This window comes from Thalassophryne amazonica, chromosome 3, assembly GCF_902500255.1.
Source record: "Thalassophryne amazonica chromosome 3, fThaAma1.1, whole genome shotgun sequence".
Lineage (NCBI taxonomy): Eukaryota > Metazoa > Chordata > Actinopteri > Batrachoidiformes > Batrachoididae > Thalassophryne > Thalassophryne amazonica.
Window position 1 is genome coordinate 42,106,458 of NC_047105.1, and position 15,759 is coordinate 42,122,216.

Genomic DNA, 15,759 nt, shown 5'->3' on the forward strand with positions numbered 1-15,759 from the left:
CCTGGTTCTCAAGACCAGGCACCTAAGTGGCTCTACTCTACTCTTTTCTACTCTCCTATTTTACACTTCCTTTTTAGATATACCTTTGTATACTGGCATAGTTCCATTTTAGAATTGGAAAATAATATAAGATATACCTTACTGAATTTTCATATAAATGTAGTCCATTTGCCATTCAAGAAGTCTAAACAGCGATTTGAAAATTTTGTTGTCCTGCATCGTGACTTACTGATCCTGGCAACAGTAATTAGCACCGGGACAGGCTGGAAATAAGCCAAACCTAGATCATTTTAAAATCTGCTACTTGGTTGTTTAAGACCTAACATGAATGTCAACAACGTACTCTTAAATTCAAAATTCTAGGCCTGTTTTGCATAGGTTTTTATCAAACATATCTGGAAGTTGACTTTTTTAAGCTCATGCGTTGGTCTTGCTCTTTGTCTTTGTCCGTACAGGTGGAGTACAGTTATCCTCCTCAGTCCACAGTCGGCGCTGGAGCCAAAGATTTGGTTGGCAAACTGTTGAAGCACAACCCCATGCAGAGACTGCCCATACAGGGAGTCCTGTCCCACCCATGGGTGGTCGAGTATTCTACCAAGAAGCCCACAACCCAGTCAAACAGTGAACAGCAGGGAAAGTGATACCCCCTCCCCACCCACAGTGGTCAAGCGATCAACTCACCTTCACAACTCTGACTTGTTGAAAAGGAAATGTATTCTAATCGTGCATAACACGAGCCGTTCTGAGATGTGGATCTTTATCAGAATCTGCTTGTGCTACTGTTTTAATACACATCGCTTTTGTGTATCTCCCCCCCCCCCCCCCCCCACACAAACTTTGGAGCATCTTGAGCCGTTTTAATTTTTTGATTTCCTTCTAGCTGTTCTTTCCAAGTCTTTCATTTTTTGTAATTATGAAAATGTTATTTTCTTGAGAAGTTACTTGAATTAATAAACTTATTCACTGAATGTGTCTTTTGAAATTAAACAGTAGGTTTGTCAGAAATTTAATAATGCTGATCATTAGAGGGCGCCACCTCACCACTGAAATGCAAATGGTGCAAGTATTAAACTGCTGTCTTTGCCACAATGTCTCATTTTACCACTTTGTCACATTTTTCCCATTTTGAGGAGCTTAAAGAACAAAATATTGTAACGGTCTGTCACATATTGCTTCATTTTTTTTCTGAGCTGCTCAATACATAGTTATAAAAATATAGTCTATTTACATTTGTTGATGCCTCACTGTCATTCATGTTACACACATGCTTATTCCAATCAAGAGTCACAGGGGGCTGGAGCGTACCAGTGGTCACAGGGTACACCCTTGACAGGCGCATGATCTAAGACAAACTCGTTCACACTCGTAATCAATTTAAAGTCACCAGTTGACCTGCATGTCTGGAAGTGGGCGGAAAGCAGGGGGACACTGGGAGAACATGCAAACTCCACGCAGAAAGGACCAGTTGGGAATCAATCCCACAACCTTATTGCTGTGAGGCAATAGTGCCAACCACTAAACCACTGTGCTGCCACCCTCAGTTATTTAAAAAAAAAAAAAAATGCAAATTGCTTGCATCAGCCACTCCCAAACTTAACTCGTAGGCTCACTGAAATGTGAAAGTTGAGGTCCAACTAACCCTTGAATCACGATTTTGGCTAAAATTAAGCATTTGTGTGCGTTACATTTGGTTACATTTTAAAATCCTGTTTGTTTGTTTTAATAGCTTCAAACTTTATTACAAAATTTAAAACCAGTTTTTTTTTTTGTTTTTTTGTTTTTTATTTAATAACTGACCATCTGCAGTACCTACATGATACACTAGGGGGCTGCGTCCCATACGCTGTAGATCACTGCTGTTAACTGGTTCCCACCCCTGAGCGCGTCACTTAAAAAATGCCCCTGACAATAAATACTTAGGTAAAGCGCTACAAATGTGAATTATATAAACTAAGGCAAGTGAAATGGTGAGCATCTTAGACTGACTGTAATTTTAAGTTCTCTTGCCCTCTAGGGGGCGCACCAGGAACGATAATGTACATTATCTCTATAAACGACACGTGCCCAAATTTATCATCGTTACCTTCTTTCTTCCACGGCTGTAGCTATTAAATGCGTATTTAAAAACGCTTGTGTTTTGCTTTATTTTAAAAATAACAAATCGGTGTATCTGTGAATCATTTGCGCTCTGCAGAAGCGTGTGAAGCTGTGATCCGTGTGAAGCATTTACGTGTGCGTCTCATCCGTTAACACGTCATTAAACATTCTCCAGAACTTTCTCCCTTTACCACTGGATCCCCCCGATTCGGTTTCATTCACGCGCACACAGTTTGCGGCTGTGAGATAAAAAAAAAAAAAAAAAATCCGCGCACTTTTACGCACCCGCTATCTTGACGTTCGAGCAGATGGAGGTGAGATGACGCAGAAATAAATGGTTTGTGCAGATCTGCGTCTAAAATGAGGCACACGGTGAATGAACATGTCGCCCCGCAGCGCAAAATGCAGGAGGAAGTTTCTGCGCCAGTTACGGGCCCCAGTGCGCGCACACACTCATTTCTCCTCAGTCAGACCCCAAAAATATGTGGAATTACACTCTTAAAAATCCAAGCACATCCACACACACGAATTTCCATCCGCCCATTTAAATTAAACGATTGCAACTGTTCATTTTCTGCATTTTATTATAGAGGGAAAAAAAATACATGTTCTGACCGTTTTCGTTGTACATAAAACCACACACATTTTTAACAATAGAAGTTCACTTGTTTATTCTTTAATATTAATTTCACCATATAATAACGACTTTTGAGATATACATTCCATCATTTTGAAACCACAATAACACACTACACATACCGTTTTTTAAAAAATATTTCAACAGGACCCATTGGATTGCACAGAATGTCTTTACGCGCATTTTTCTCGGACATCGAATTTGGTGACTCCAATTCAGAAGTCTTTTCCAAAAGAAATGTTTCAGATTATTTATTTATTCTGAGCCAGTATTTTAACCTCTTATTTTTTATTTAACCAGAATTCGTATTTCAGGTCAGGTACATGTTCATTCAACTGATTTAAAATGATCAGTAAAACATACTCGCTAATCTTAAAATAAAAACAATTGCAGTTTTTTTTTTGTTTTTTTTTACTACGGCGCAGCAGAAACTAAATCATATTCCCACTTCAGTTTGTCTGAAAAATACATTCAATGCATAGTTTATATAGCTGCTGTGTGATAATTTACATTTTCATTTTTTAAAATGCTCAAGAAAAGCCCAATTTCTTAATTTTAACGAAATTTTCTACACTTATTCATATATTAAAATGATTTATAGCCTATATGCAGCAAGTTTAAATCGCCTTTCTAATTTGCCAGATTTAAGGACTCGTTCACTGGCCCATAATATGCAGATTTATTTTCAAGATTAACATTATTTAAAATAAAGCCACGATTAAAATCACATCTTATCCTCTATGCATGAAGTGAATTTTCTCACGTTGCGCTTTTAAGGTCAACATTGTAAACGTTCACTCCACTGGAAAATATGTAAATGTACTTTTGTTGTATTTATTTGTACAAATATGTATTGTCCGTGTTCGTGGGTGCATTGCTCCACTCCTTTCGGATTTTTTGTGCGTGCACTCGCGTGGGCCTTTTGTGAATCAAATGCGAGACTGCAGTATGAGTGCTGGAAACGCGTTCTGGTGCGCGCTTTTACGCATGGATTAAGCAGGAAACGGGAGGGGGGTAGTTGCACTTTTTCCGTGACTGGTTGTTTTTTTTTTTATGTATTTATTTTTCAATTCTCACTAAAATGAAGATTTGAACATCGACGCCTCTATTCTTCTATGTTGTATTTGAAAGCCTCGATGAGGCCCTCCATGGAATGAATGAAGCCAGATATGCTGCATATACCTCCTATTACAAAGATGGACACGTCGAAGAACACCTGGTGCCACAGCAGCTTTCTCCATAAAAGCTTGAGGTGGAAGAGACTGGGCAGCAGGAAACACAAACCCGCCCCCGTTAGGCTGCCGGTGAGGCCCATGAGCAAGGCGAAATGTGGCACGTAAATCGCCATGAGTAACGTGAACACAACAAGGCTACATCGGAGAGTGAGTCCCCAGGATTTCAGGCGTCCATCGCCCCCATAGCAATCTGGGAAATACGCGCGTCCCCCGTCTTGGAAAAAGGTTTTCTCCAGCACCTCGACGGCGGCGAAAAACGGCAGCGGATAGGACAGCAAAGCTTTGGCCACGAGGAAGATGTTGACTACGGCTCGGATGGTGGAGGGCAGGTTGTCTGTGATGACCTCCTTGGTTTCGTCAGCCCAGGTTAAATAGGCCACGAGGGCAAACAGACCTTTGAGGATACAGGCAGCGATGTGAGTCCAGTTCATCATGCAGTGGAACTCGCTGGGTTTCTGCATGTTGCCCTCCAGAGAGGGCAGGAAAATCTGCGAGGTGTAGCTGAACACGATAATCCCAATGGAGATGGGGAACTTCTTGACGTCGATGTAGAACTTGACCTTGTCCCAGGCCCAGTCCCTCGCCCTAGAGAGGCAGTAAGCGATCACCAGGATGTTGATGACGAAGTGGGCCAGCGTGCACAGCAGGCTGAACTTGGAGACGGCTTTCAGGTTCTTGAGGAAGGCGCACGGGAGGAGGGCGGCGGTGGCGATGATGGCCCACGACTTCTGAGAAATCGGCATGTTGGGGAAGCTGTTGTACATGAGATTGCCGCTGACCACCACGTACAGGATGCACGTCATCACCAGCTCGATGATCTGCGCTACATTCACGATGTGGCCACCTAAAGACGGGAATCTGGGCGCGCAGCAGGCATTGGCAATGTCCACGTAAGAGTCCCTGACGCGCACGAGCTGCCCGTCTTCATCCTCCTCGTACAGACAGGCGATGAGGATTTTGCCCGTGTAGCAGCACACCACGGCGGCGAAAATAATCAGGAAGAGTCCGAGGTATCCTCCGTGCAGGATGGCGTAGGGCAAACCGAGCACGAACATCCCCTGGAATTAAAAAAAAAGATTAAAATTATGAATGTGATTTATTTGTAACCTAAAAAAAAAAACAAAACAAAACACTTTTGTTTCACTTAATATGGAATTTCCACTCTGAGCGCACAAGGTCGCTTCTGACGTCTCTTAGGGCGCGCTGTGACGTCACAGGAAGGGCAGTGGAAAAAGTCGCGCCTGGCAGATTTTTGTCTCTTTCATCTACATTTAAATGCTCATGTCTTTTTGGACAAAACATCTGCGAGCACATCTGGAGCTTTGTGAGTAACTGGACGCTTGACACGCTTTTCATTCATTTTTTTTAACTTGATCATTTTTTTTCTCATTATAAAAGACAAAAGTAATGGATTCCAACAGATTAAATACATTTTATCTGTAGATACTTTACTTTTTAAGATACATGTTAAAATAACGCCTCGCATATGTAAAAAAAAAAATTGCATTAATTTCAGTGCGTAACAGTGACACAAAGAGGGAGGGGTCGTACCATCAGCTGCTCATTTTTTCAATGCACCTGAACGCATTGACTCCTCTAAAATCCGTGTTAAATGGAACAATGCTTCAGATAAAAATGAATAAACTGCAGTATTTGTATTGCTGTTCTGCTGACGCGTTGTTTGAAAAGCACATTTGCGTGCGTTTTATCTCCACTTTTACGCATTTCACATCCATCGCAGACAGAATCCGCCTTTACCTGGATTGCATTCGTGACGTTCCAGCCCGCCTCCCAGGCGGTAATTTTTGGTTTGACTTCAGCCAGTTCGTCCGTCAGACCTCCGTCCTTCGAGGCTGAGGGCGGCGGGCCGGTTCCGTCTCTCTGGTAGTGGCTGTCTCCTTCCAGCACCGCTCCGTCTCCGCTCCCCTCTCCTCCCATCTCTTCGGACGTCAAAATATCCATCTGCATGCCTTGTCTGTGGTCGTAGTCCAGGTCATCACACGCGGCGAAGCCCAGAGCCTCCTCGTCGGTGGCGGCCTGGAAGCCCATCCTGGCGAACATCCCACTCACCTTCGCCTGGGATTTGTTGGAGACCGTCGTGGCCGCGTTGGACAGTTTATTAGACAGCTTGCTTCTGATTAACGTCGCCATTTTCGTTCCTCTCCCGACTCCCTACTGCTTAATTGCGATTTTTTTTAATCTCCTCTCCTGCAGTAGGCAAAATTTCAGGCTTACTTTGGACTGCTACTCTTGATTCTCCGCACGAGATAAAGTCACGGCGAAAGCAGCAAGTTTTTGGATCAAGGCGCCGGCGGTTTTCTGTTGTTATCTCCACTTCTTATTCGGTGTACGCCTGCTGCTCTCGATTATCTCCAGGTTCATGTCACCTTCAGACGTCGCCGCCGCTCCGTGTGTGCATCTTGGCAATGCGCGCACACTCTCTGTGACGCTCGACGCGGCGTGCGCAAAAGCTTTACGCACACACACACACACACACACACACACACACACACACACACACAAAAGGGACGAGCCACAGGTTCCGGCAGGGATAATAGTGTCGTTTTTTTTTTTTTTTTGGAGTGTTTTAGGCGGCTTTTCCAAGAGTCGGTTGCCGCCGTTCTGGTGCCTTCAGTGATGCCAATGCGGTACCGTGGAGCCTGCGGGCGGCGGGTGGTGCGGGGAGGGGGAAGGCACGTGTCCTCATCAGCCTGCCAATGCAAAGCACGTCTCCAGCCCTCGCAGTGCCCCGCCGGGAGAAAACGAGGGAGATTTGCTGCATTTCTAGGGGAGGTGCTTGCAGGACCCCCCACCACCCCTCCTCAACCTCAAATCCATAATATACCGCCCTGACGTCCAATGGCATTTAGGGGGCCTCGAATCTTGCATAACTTTACGCATATAAAAGGAGCCTGGAATGCGATGAAAACCAGCTCGTTTAAGATAGTTGTGTCTTTAAAACAATCATCAGGGAATTTCTCCTTTCAGGACAAGAGGAACACTAAATTACTGTCCAAAAAAATATGTGTTGGGATTGCGCGGATCGCGTGTTAGACGCGAAGAAAACATATATTCTTGGCATTTGTCTCGCGAAAACGATGGTAAGATCTGCCGACTTAACGCACAGTGAATGCCATTGATCCACTATTATTTCGATGATTTTGTTGTTGTTTCTTCATTCCTTGCAGTTCCCCAGGAATTTTTTTTCTTGAAATATTTGTTTAGAAGGAAAACCATCATTTGGATTCGAAATGACTGACGTATTTGTACTTATTCATTCGAACATCATCCATCGGCCGCGCATCATTCATGTGCGTGATTACGCGTGGATCGTTACGCACTTCAGAAAAGAATTTCCATGTTAAAAAAAGAATGAAAAAGCAGTCTTACAAACCTTAAAAAGACACAGTCGAGCACTATTATTAATAATAATAATGCGTAATGACGCTGCACTATTTTTTTTTGCGCGAGCTCACTATTGTGAGCGAGCTCACTATTGTGAGCTCAGTTTAATCATTTAAACACTGAGGCCTGAAGTGCTGCAAACAGTTTGTTGACACTGTCTCGTCATTAAACGGTTGTGTCCACCGTGCACGCGATGTTCTCGGGCTCCTGCATCATCCAGACGCCAACTACCACCACCGCCGCCACACGGCGCGCAAAGAACGCCGTACGGTGCACGCGCGTATGCTTTGTACTGCAGAGGCCCATTAAACGCTGCGGTCAGTCCGCCGTCTCCAAATGTAACCTGATAAACCCGCCCTTCTCCAAATATTCTCTTATTATTTATCTTCAAATATGAGTCTTCAGTCAAGAACAGTTTTTGAAATCGATTTGAACTTACATACATTATTAGGGAAATCTTAAAAAATATGTGCAGGCCAAGGAATTTAACTGGAATATCAGAAAAAGATGCAGATATATTTTCCATTTTCCGTTTATGCGTTGTTAGGATATATATATATATATATATATATATACTATATATACACTATACACACACACACACACACACACACACACACACACACACACACACACACACACACACACACACACACACACACACACACACACACACACACACACACATATTAATTCCACCTGCAACTGCCAGTTTCATGGGCCGATCAGTATCAGGCCATCGCCTCTGAAATCCTCCTCTAAAGCGTGTGAATGGGGAAATGCGTGCTCGCTTTGTGTTTATTTGAATATTGCGGAGGAAAGCTGGTTGAGGCTGTTATCAGCGAGCCACAGCCCCGCACCGATCTGTCTGCAGCCAGCGATTACGCACGTATTTACAACACGAGCAGATAATCATCACAACAATTATTGGTATTATTATTATTATTGGTATTATTTTGTAGAAGTTGTTGCCACGAATGCAAAATAAAATGCGCTTTGTTGAGGTAAAATTCAAAGTTCGATGATGGTAAAGTGATGGAATTCGCGCTGATGGAGTTTAGGGGCGAAGACAAAAAAAAAAAAAAATGTGAGTGAGAATATCTTTGCTTCAGAAATAACTGTGCAGACATCTGCTTTGTTTATCTGGAGGTCTTGTTTCTGAGAGCTCCTTATCCTTCATCTGCAAAGAGGCCAAAGTGATTTTCCCAGTTTATCACCCATCCTGAGGTGGTGTCAGAACGCCACGTCTCAGAGGATCCTCAACCCTGTCGATACAGATATGGCCGATATCAGCCTCCTCATCTGTGTCCGAGGAACAAAGACGCCCCTCCCTGCCCCCTCCCACCCCCGAGTGATGGTTTATTTTTTACCCCCCTCATGATAAAGAGCATTTTTTTTTTCCACAAAAAAGCACATTGTGGTCTCTCTATGACCTAAAATTCATCGTGTCTATTGTGCCCAACCCCAGTGGAGCCCTCCTTCACCCCATCTCACACTCTCACCCCCCCCTCCTTTTTCACATTATACACATGGGTGATCATGCACAAGTCCCCCCCGCCCATCACCCGTTGGAATCAAAAGCGTAAAAGAGCCACTTTTCCTCCTCCAAACGAAAATTCAGGGAAATAACACATGGATGCAAAAAAGGAGAACAAACCTGCTGATTTTTTTTAAGGCTGAAAATAAACATTTTATACTGTAATCCCCGTGGAACAATCTACTCAAGATGAATCCCCCCTCCATACTTAAAATATATATTTTGGTAAATTTATTAAATTAATTCACTGAATGTTAAAAACTCTCCCAAACAACAATAGCTAACTAGTTTAGTGGGGTTTGTAGTTATAGTGTTTAGAAAATACGAGTTAAACAACATATCATCACAACCAATAATTTTGGCAATAATATGGAGAATAATTATAATCTGTTGTTGTTTAAAGCAGCGATACATGATGGATTTAATGGTGTCTTGAAAGTTACAGAGTATCACTTAAGGCAATGCTAACAGGATAATGTTAGCATGAAAACTCACTGGCATCACATAATGCAATGTTAACAGGCTAACGTTAGCATGAAAACTCACTGGCATCACATAATGCAATGTTAACAGGCTAACGTTACCGTGAAAACTCACTGGCATCACATAATGCGATGTTAACAGGCTAACGTTAGCATGAAAACTCACTGGCATCACATAATGCGATGTTAACAGGCTAACGTTAGCATGAAAACTCACTGGCATCACATAATGCAATGTTAACAGGCTAACGTTACCGTGAAAACTCACTGGCATCACATAATGCGATGTTAACAGGCTAACGTTAGCATGAAAACTCACTGGCATCACATAATGCAATGTTAACAGGCTAACGTTACCGTGAAAACTCACTGGCATCACATAATGCGATGTTAACAGGCTAACGTTAGCGTGAAAACTCACTGGCATCACATAATGCAATGTTAACAGGCTAATGTTAGCATGAAAACACTGGCATCACATAATGCAATGTTAACAGGCTAATGTTAGCATGAAAACTCACTGGCATCACATAATGCAATGCTAACAGGCTAACATTAGCATAAAAACTTGCTAGCATCATATAACACAATGCAATGCTAACAGATATCACATAATGTGATGCTAATGGGCTAATGTTAGCGCAATCTGAGTGCCTCCATTATGAGCAATGGAATTTAAAATGTGTTTTAAAAACATAGCGCTACATATTTCTTGAAAAAGTTATTACTTTCTCCTCTTCAGGACAATTTAATTATGTGTGGTTTGTGAGTTTTTCGCTGGATGAATGAACTAACTATCTAACTATTATATATATATATATATATATATATATATATATATATATATATATAGCCATATTGATGTTATTCAGTGGGTGTTATTCATTTTTTCCAAATATGCATGATAATCTGCATAAAGCAGATAAACTGGGTTTTGTGGTATTTACATGGAACCAAATAGATGCACCAGCTTGTCATTGTGGGCTGTATTAGGGTTCATCTGTTAAATATTTTCATGAAAAGGCATGTGCATGTGGCAAAACAGGAAAATAAAAGCATGTTTGAGAAAGGATGCATGCAAAAATCAAAACAAACTCCACAGAGAGAGAGAGAGAGAGAGAGAGAGAGAGAGATCTCTTTCCAACATTACCCATCATTTAACTCTTTGCTGTCTGCCTCTTATCAGCCAGCTAGAAAACAGCAGCCAACACTCCTCAGTTAATAAAGGCTGGTGGAAAAAAGCCACTCTGGGCTCTCTGGGGACACAGAGGAGGGAAATTAGCCCACATCAGACTAATCACAGGACCTCAGAGTCCATTAACATTTGCATCACAATCACAGGTAGCACACAGTCTGTTATCGACTGTCTGAACCCAACAGGTTCATAAAACCTTTTTTTGTTGTTTTTTGTGGCAGTTTGAAATAGGCTGCACAGTGAGATCTATTTCAGCACCGTGGACAGAGAACATTTCTAAAATCAAAGAGCAGCCTACCCAACACTGAATTTATTTATTTATAGTGTAATCCTGGAATGATTGTGAGAATTAAAGTCAGCACAAACAGAGAAATAGGTCTCCAGAAACAGGAAATCTGTGTCATCCATCACACTGTCCTGTAGGATGTTTCAGCTTCACTATTTGTTTCCAAATAATCACTGTGATTTGTCTCCTTCAGCTTGGACTCATTCAAAGTCCCATATTAAATCTCAGCTACACTCTATCACATCACACATTAGGATTTATCAATAAATGAAGGGGGCACCAGGCAGCCACAGATCATGTCAAGAAAGAAAAGAAACCATGATAGGATATACAGATGATGACAAAAAAAAAAAAAAAAAAAAAAAGCCTCTCTAAGAATTAACTTCAACATGTTCCCATCTGCTTTTTTAACAATGAAATTGGTGAAGGCTTTTCTCAGTACAGTAGGAACCTCGGTTTAAGAACAACTCAGTTTAAGAACAACTCAATTTAAGAACATTTTTTGAATGAAAATACATCACTTTTCAAAGTCTTGGTTCATGAATGCCTCCGCCACAGTAGGTGGTGGTAATGCACTGTCTTGGGTTGCAATCCGCCAATAAACTTGAAAGAAGAAGAAGAAGTAAGAAAGTGTGGACTGCGCAGCGTTTTTCTTAACGGTTTGCTTTGTTGTGGACGTTAAAAGTTATGAGCCGCGTTTCCCCCCCCTAGTAATCATACATGTTAGCTTAAGACCAGAGTTTTACTGCAACAGAGGTGTCTGATCCATTCAGAAGTTCAGTTACCAGATGTTCTTATGGTCTCTTCTGTGCGGGTAAGGTGAAATTAAATTGTCTGTTTTATTATAATTACTGCACTGTATTTTGTATAACATACTATGCACATTCTTTGTATTTTGTCGTCTCTCTTTTATGCATGAAATGCTGTTACAAAGGTTAAAAACACAATGTTCTTTTTGGGGCCAGGAACTGATTAATCCATTTTACATAGTTTCTTATGGGAAAATTGGTTTCAGTTTAAGAACAATTTGCTTTAAGAACAACATTTAGGAGCCAGTTAAGTTCTAAAACCGAGGTTCCACTGTATACAGAAAATCAAAATACAGAAAAATTGAAGGAAAAAGAAAAATAATAGGAATAAGAAGTTGCAGTCATGACAAAAACAGTCAAGTCTCACGTTTTCTTTTTGTGCCCCTGTCACGAAAAGCGCCCAATTTTCGTGATATGGTTTTTTGATTTTGTAATTTATAATCTTTCCCTTCTCCTAACTCTAACCATAACCATAGCATTAGTGTCTATCCTCCCCTAACCCTAACCATAACTCCCCAGATCCCCCCGTCACCCCACATTTCATGCCCCCCTCACGAAAGTGCACAATTTTCATGACCCCAGCACAAACCCATAGAAGAATGTACTTTTTGTAATGCCACCACGAACTGCCCTGAGACTGGGTTGGACAAAAAAACAAACAACTGACTGGAGTCAAATGCATATGTGGAAAATATAGAAAACATATGTGAACTACACAGCAAACAAGACTAAGACATATATGTGCAATAATTGTGCTCAGCATCTTGATATGCCACATCAAGCAGATGGGTGGATTATCTGAAGTCTTATTTGAATGTCTCAGTTGCAACTTTTCCTGTTACGTTACCACATGCTCTACCAGTCTTATTTTGTTCCTTCCTTTCCATCTCAGTAGGATGACCACAGCAGATGGCCACCTCCCTGAATTTGGTCTGCTTGAGGTTTCTTCCTGGAAAATGGACTGCATTTATATCACACTTTTCCATCTGAATCAGAAACTCAAAGGGCTTTACAACAATGTCTTGCATTCATCAACAGACACACACACACACACACACACACACACACACACACACACACACACACACACACACACACACACACACACACACACACACACACACACACACACACACACACACACACACACACACACACACACACACACACACAGCAACTGGGGGATTAATGACCAAGGTCCAAGGTTCCTGATCTGGTGGGGATTTGAACCAGGGATCCTTCTGGTCTCAAGCCTACCGCTTATCCACTAGACCATAACCGCAAATAACAAAAACAGAAAAGGAACTTTTCAGAGCTGCTATCACCTTGCTCACGGGGTTGGCAACGTCTCCACTTACACTATGATTTGGTGGTAAATAAATAAATGCAACCGAATTCATTGAGACAAGGTTTGACAAACGCTGGCTGTGTTGGCTGCACACCGCACGGTCGTTTTCCTGCCTGCTGCAGACCTGATGAGCTGGATACACCAGAGCAGAACGGGTCTCTCTGGGAAATTGTGAATGAACCTTTAGACTCATGCATGCAAACACCTTTATTTGACTATGTCTGTTTTGGCTGTGAGCTGCAGCTGAACCATCAGAGCCGCCGCCCACTTCCACAGAGAAATCCAGGTGGCCTGCAGTAAACCACTAAGAGCCTTTTCATTACTCCTAATGTGCCTGTTTAATGGATTATTATGGGCTCCTGGGAGACCTCCTGAGAGTGGGGTTTGTAGTAGTCGTGCATGACGGCTTCTGTTTGTCTCACACAACCAATAATTGTGACAAATATCTATCTATCTATCTATCTATCTATCTATCTATCTATCTATCTATCTATCTATCTATCTATCTATCTATCTATCTATCTATCTATCTATCTATCTATCTATCTATCTATCTATCTATCTATCTATCTATCTATCTATCTATCTATCTATCTATCTATCTATCTATCTATCTATCTATCTATCTATCTATCTATCTATCTATCTATCTATCTATCTATCTATCTATATCTATATATATAAATAAATAAATAAATAAATAAAATAGACTGAGTCTAACTCTGACTTTTTGCCCTGCCTGCATGTTTGTAGGAAAACGCTCCCCAGACACCGTTTGCCTGTTAACCCGAGGTGACTCCGCTCTCTCCATCACATTTGACGTTGTCCTTCCCGGTTCACTCTCCTGCTGTGACACATTAACATTGTAATTGCCTTTTTTTGAACACAATAAACGGAGCTGGTCCATGGGGACGTTCAGGGGCCTGGGGGCTGGCACAAACCTGTGCACATCGATTTCTCACATACAGCCAGCAAGCGCACAAAAAAAAAAAGAAAAAGCAACACCAGCACAGGCCTGAACATGCCATGCACGTGTGAGTGTGATGTCGGCGATGCTGTTTACAGCTGACTGTTTCCTCAAGGGGAAAGAAAGAAATAATGGAGGGAAAAATGAGCTAATTATGGTTTTCATTGGTTGATATATAAGTTGTTTTAAAAATAGACCTCATTGAATATGTTCAGGGGCGGCTTCAAGATTTTTTAAATACTGCAGCTGAGGGGGGTAAAGTGAATGTTTAGCCATCTCAACCTCCTTCCATTGCCTCCACATAGAAAGGTTTATGTCATTTTCTTGCTGCTGTAGAGCCGTGTAAAGACTTTTGCTTTCCATTTTGCTAAATTGTTGCAAATGTAGTAACAATTCCTAGCAATATTTAAATTGCCAAAGAAAGAGGAAATTTTTTTCTGGCTGTTAAGGGCTGTGCAATTCATATTTTTTTCCCCCATATACTGAAGTACATACATTTTATATTTATGTGAACCTTCACAGAAAAATAGAATGGACTTAATATATATGAATAAAAATACAAAATGAACAAATTACTATTTAAATTCAAGAAAATAAAAATATCAATAAATAACACACATACGACCATTAAAAAAACCCTCAAATAATGTGCTACCACAAAGCCTGTCTTAATAATGGTGTATTTCACTGATCACTGTTTTTTGAAGTGAGCCAAAATGACCACACACCACCAAACTGTTTCTATTTGATTTACATGAAATTCTAAAGATATTCATTTGCCAGGAAATGTTTCTTGTATCTATCCCCTGACTTGTACAAAGTTTTTCAGACTTTTCCTGCATTGGATTTCCATATTGAGGCCTGTACTTTCTATATACACTCAACAAAAATATAAACGCAACACTTTTGGTTTTGCTCCCATTTTGTATGAGATGAACTCAAAGATCTAAAACTTTTTCCACATACACAATATCACTATTTCCCTCAAATATTGTTCACAAACCAGTCTAAATCTGTGATAGTGAGCACTTCTCCTTTGCTGAGATAATCCATCCCACCTCACAGGTGTGCCATATCAAGATGCTGATTAGACACCATGATTAGTGCACAGGTGTGCCTTAGACTGCCCACAATAAAAGGCCACTCTGAAAGGTGCAGTTTTGTTTTATTGGGGGGGGGGGGGGGGGGATACCAGTCAGTATCTGGTGTGACCACCATTTGCCTCATGCAGTGCCAAGGGCGTAGGTTTGGTCTCAGCTTTGGTAGGGACAATACCACCCCCCCGGCCCCCCTGCTCACCACCATCACCCCCTAACCCACTCATACCATTAGACGCACAAGTACAGCATAATACATAACATATGACGACATAATGCTGAATAATTTAACACTTTATTTACAATATTAAGTGTGTAGGCAAACAAACAAATAGCTTAAATAACAAAATTGCACCCAAAATCACGAATCTATTCTATAGGCCTACACCTGAGAGAACAAGACAACAACAACAAAAAAAAAATACTTGTGGAGCTAAAAAAAAAAAAAAAAAAAAAAGTTTTTGCAAACAAGATGTATAATCTATTCTCTTCATCAATAATGCAGTTGTAGGTATCTGGCAACCTAATTTGCCAAAAAAAAAAAAAAAAGGGGATTTCCAATGATATATATGGTGTATTACGGTAAACGTAAGCCTGTGATGTCATAACGCAGAGGAAAAACACGGAAGTTTCACACTAGTGCGCCGCTGATTCTCATTACCGT

The 15,759-nt window shown here is 41.3% G+C and overlaps 2 protein-coding genes across 2 annotated transcripts in view; one reads left to right on the forward strand and one right to left on the reverse strand.

Annotated features, from left to right (window-relative positions):
- The window catches only part of LOC117506594 (serine/threonine-protein kinase Aurora-2-like), a 35,566-nt gene extending 34,419 nt beyond the window's left edge, over positions 1 to 1,147 (forward strand). Inside the window, 1 exon segment of the mRNA XM_034166107.1 lies at positions 456 to 1,147. Coding sequence (XP_034021998.1) covers positions 456 to 641 — 186 coding nt within the window. The 3' untranslated portion in view covers positions 642 to 1,147.
- A 2,287-nt stretch (positions 1,148 to 3,434) lies between these two features.
- On the reverse strand, positions 3,435 to 6,445 carry slc32a1 (solute carrier family 32 member 1). Its single transcript, XM_034166106.1, has 2 exons — positions 5,728 to 6,445; positions 3,435 to 5,027 (listed from the first exon to the last, which is right to left on the reverse strand). The coding sequence occupies exons 1-2, from the start codon at positions 6,118 to 6,120 to the stop codon at positions 3,840 to 3,842; spliced, it is 1,581 nt and encodes a 526-aa protein (XP_034021997.1). The 5' UTR covers positions 6,121 to 6,445; the 3' UTR covers positions 3,435 to 3,839.
- Between the last annotated feature and the right edge of the window lie 9,314 nt (positions 6,446 to 15,759).

What these genes read in the sequence shown, in the direction of transcription:
- slc32a1 (XM_034166106.1), bottom strand. Translation starts at nt 6,120, where the DNA reads ATGGCGACGTTAATCAGAAGCAAGCTGTCTAATAAACTGTCCAACGCG. An exon ending in ACGTCACGAATGCAATCCAG is followed by an intron (nt 5,028 to 5,727) that starts GTAAAGGCGGAT and finishes TTTTAATTCCAG; the next exon opens with GGGATGTTCGTGCTCGGTTT.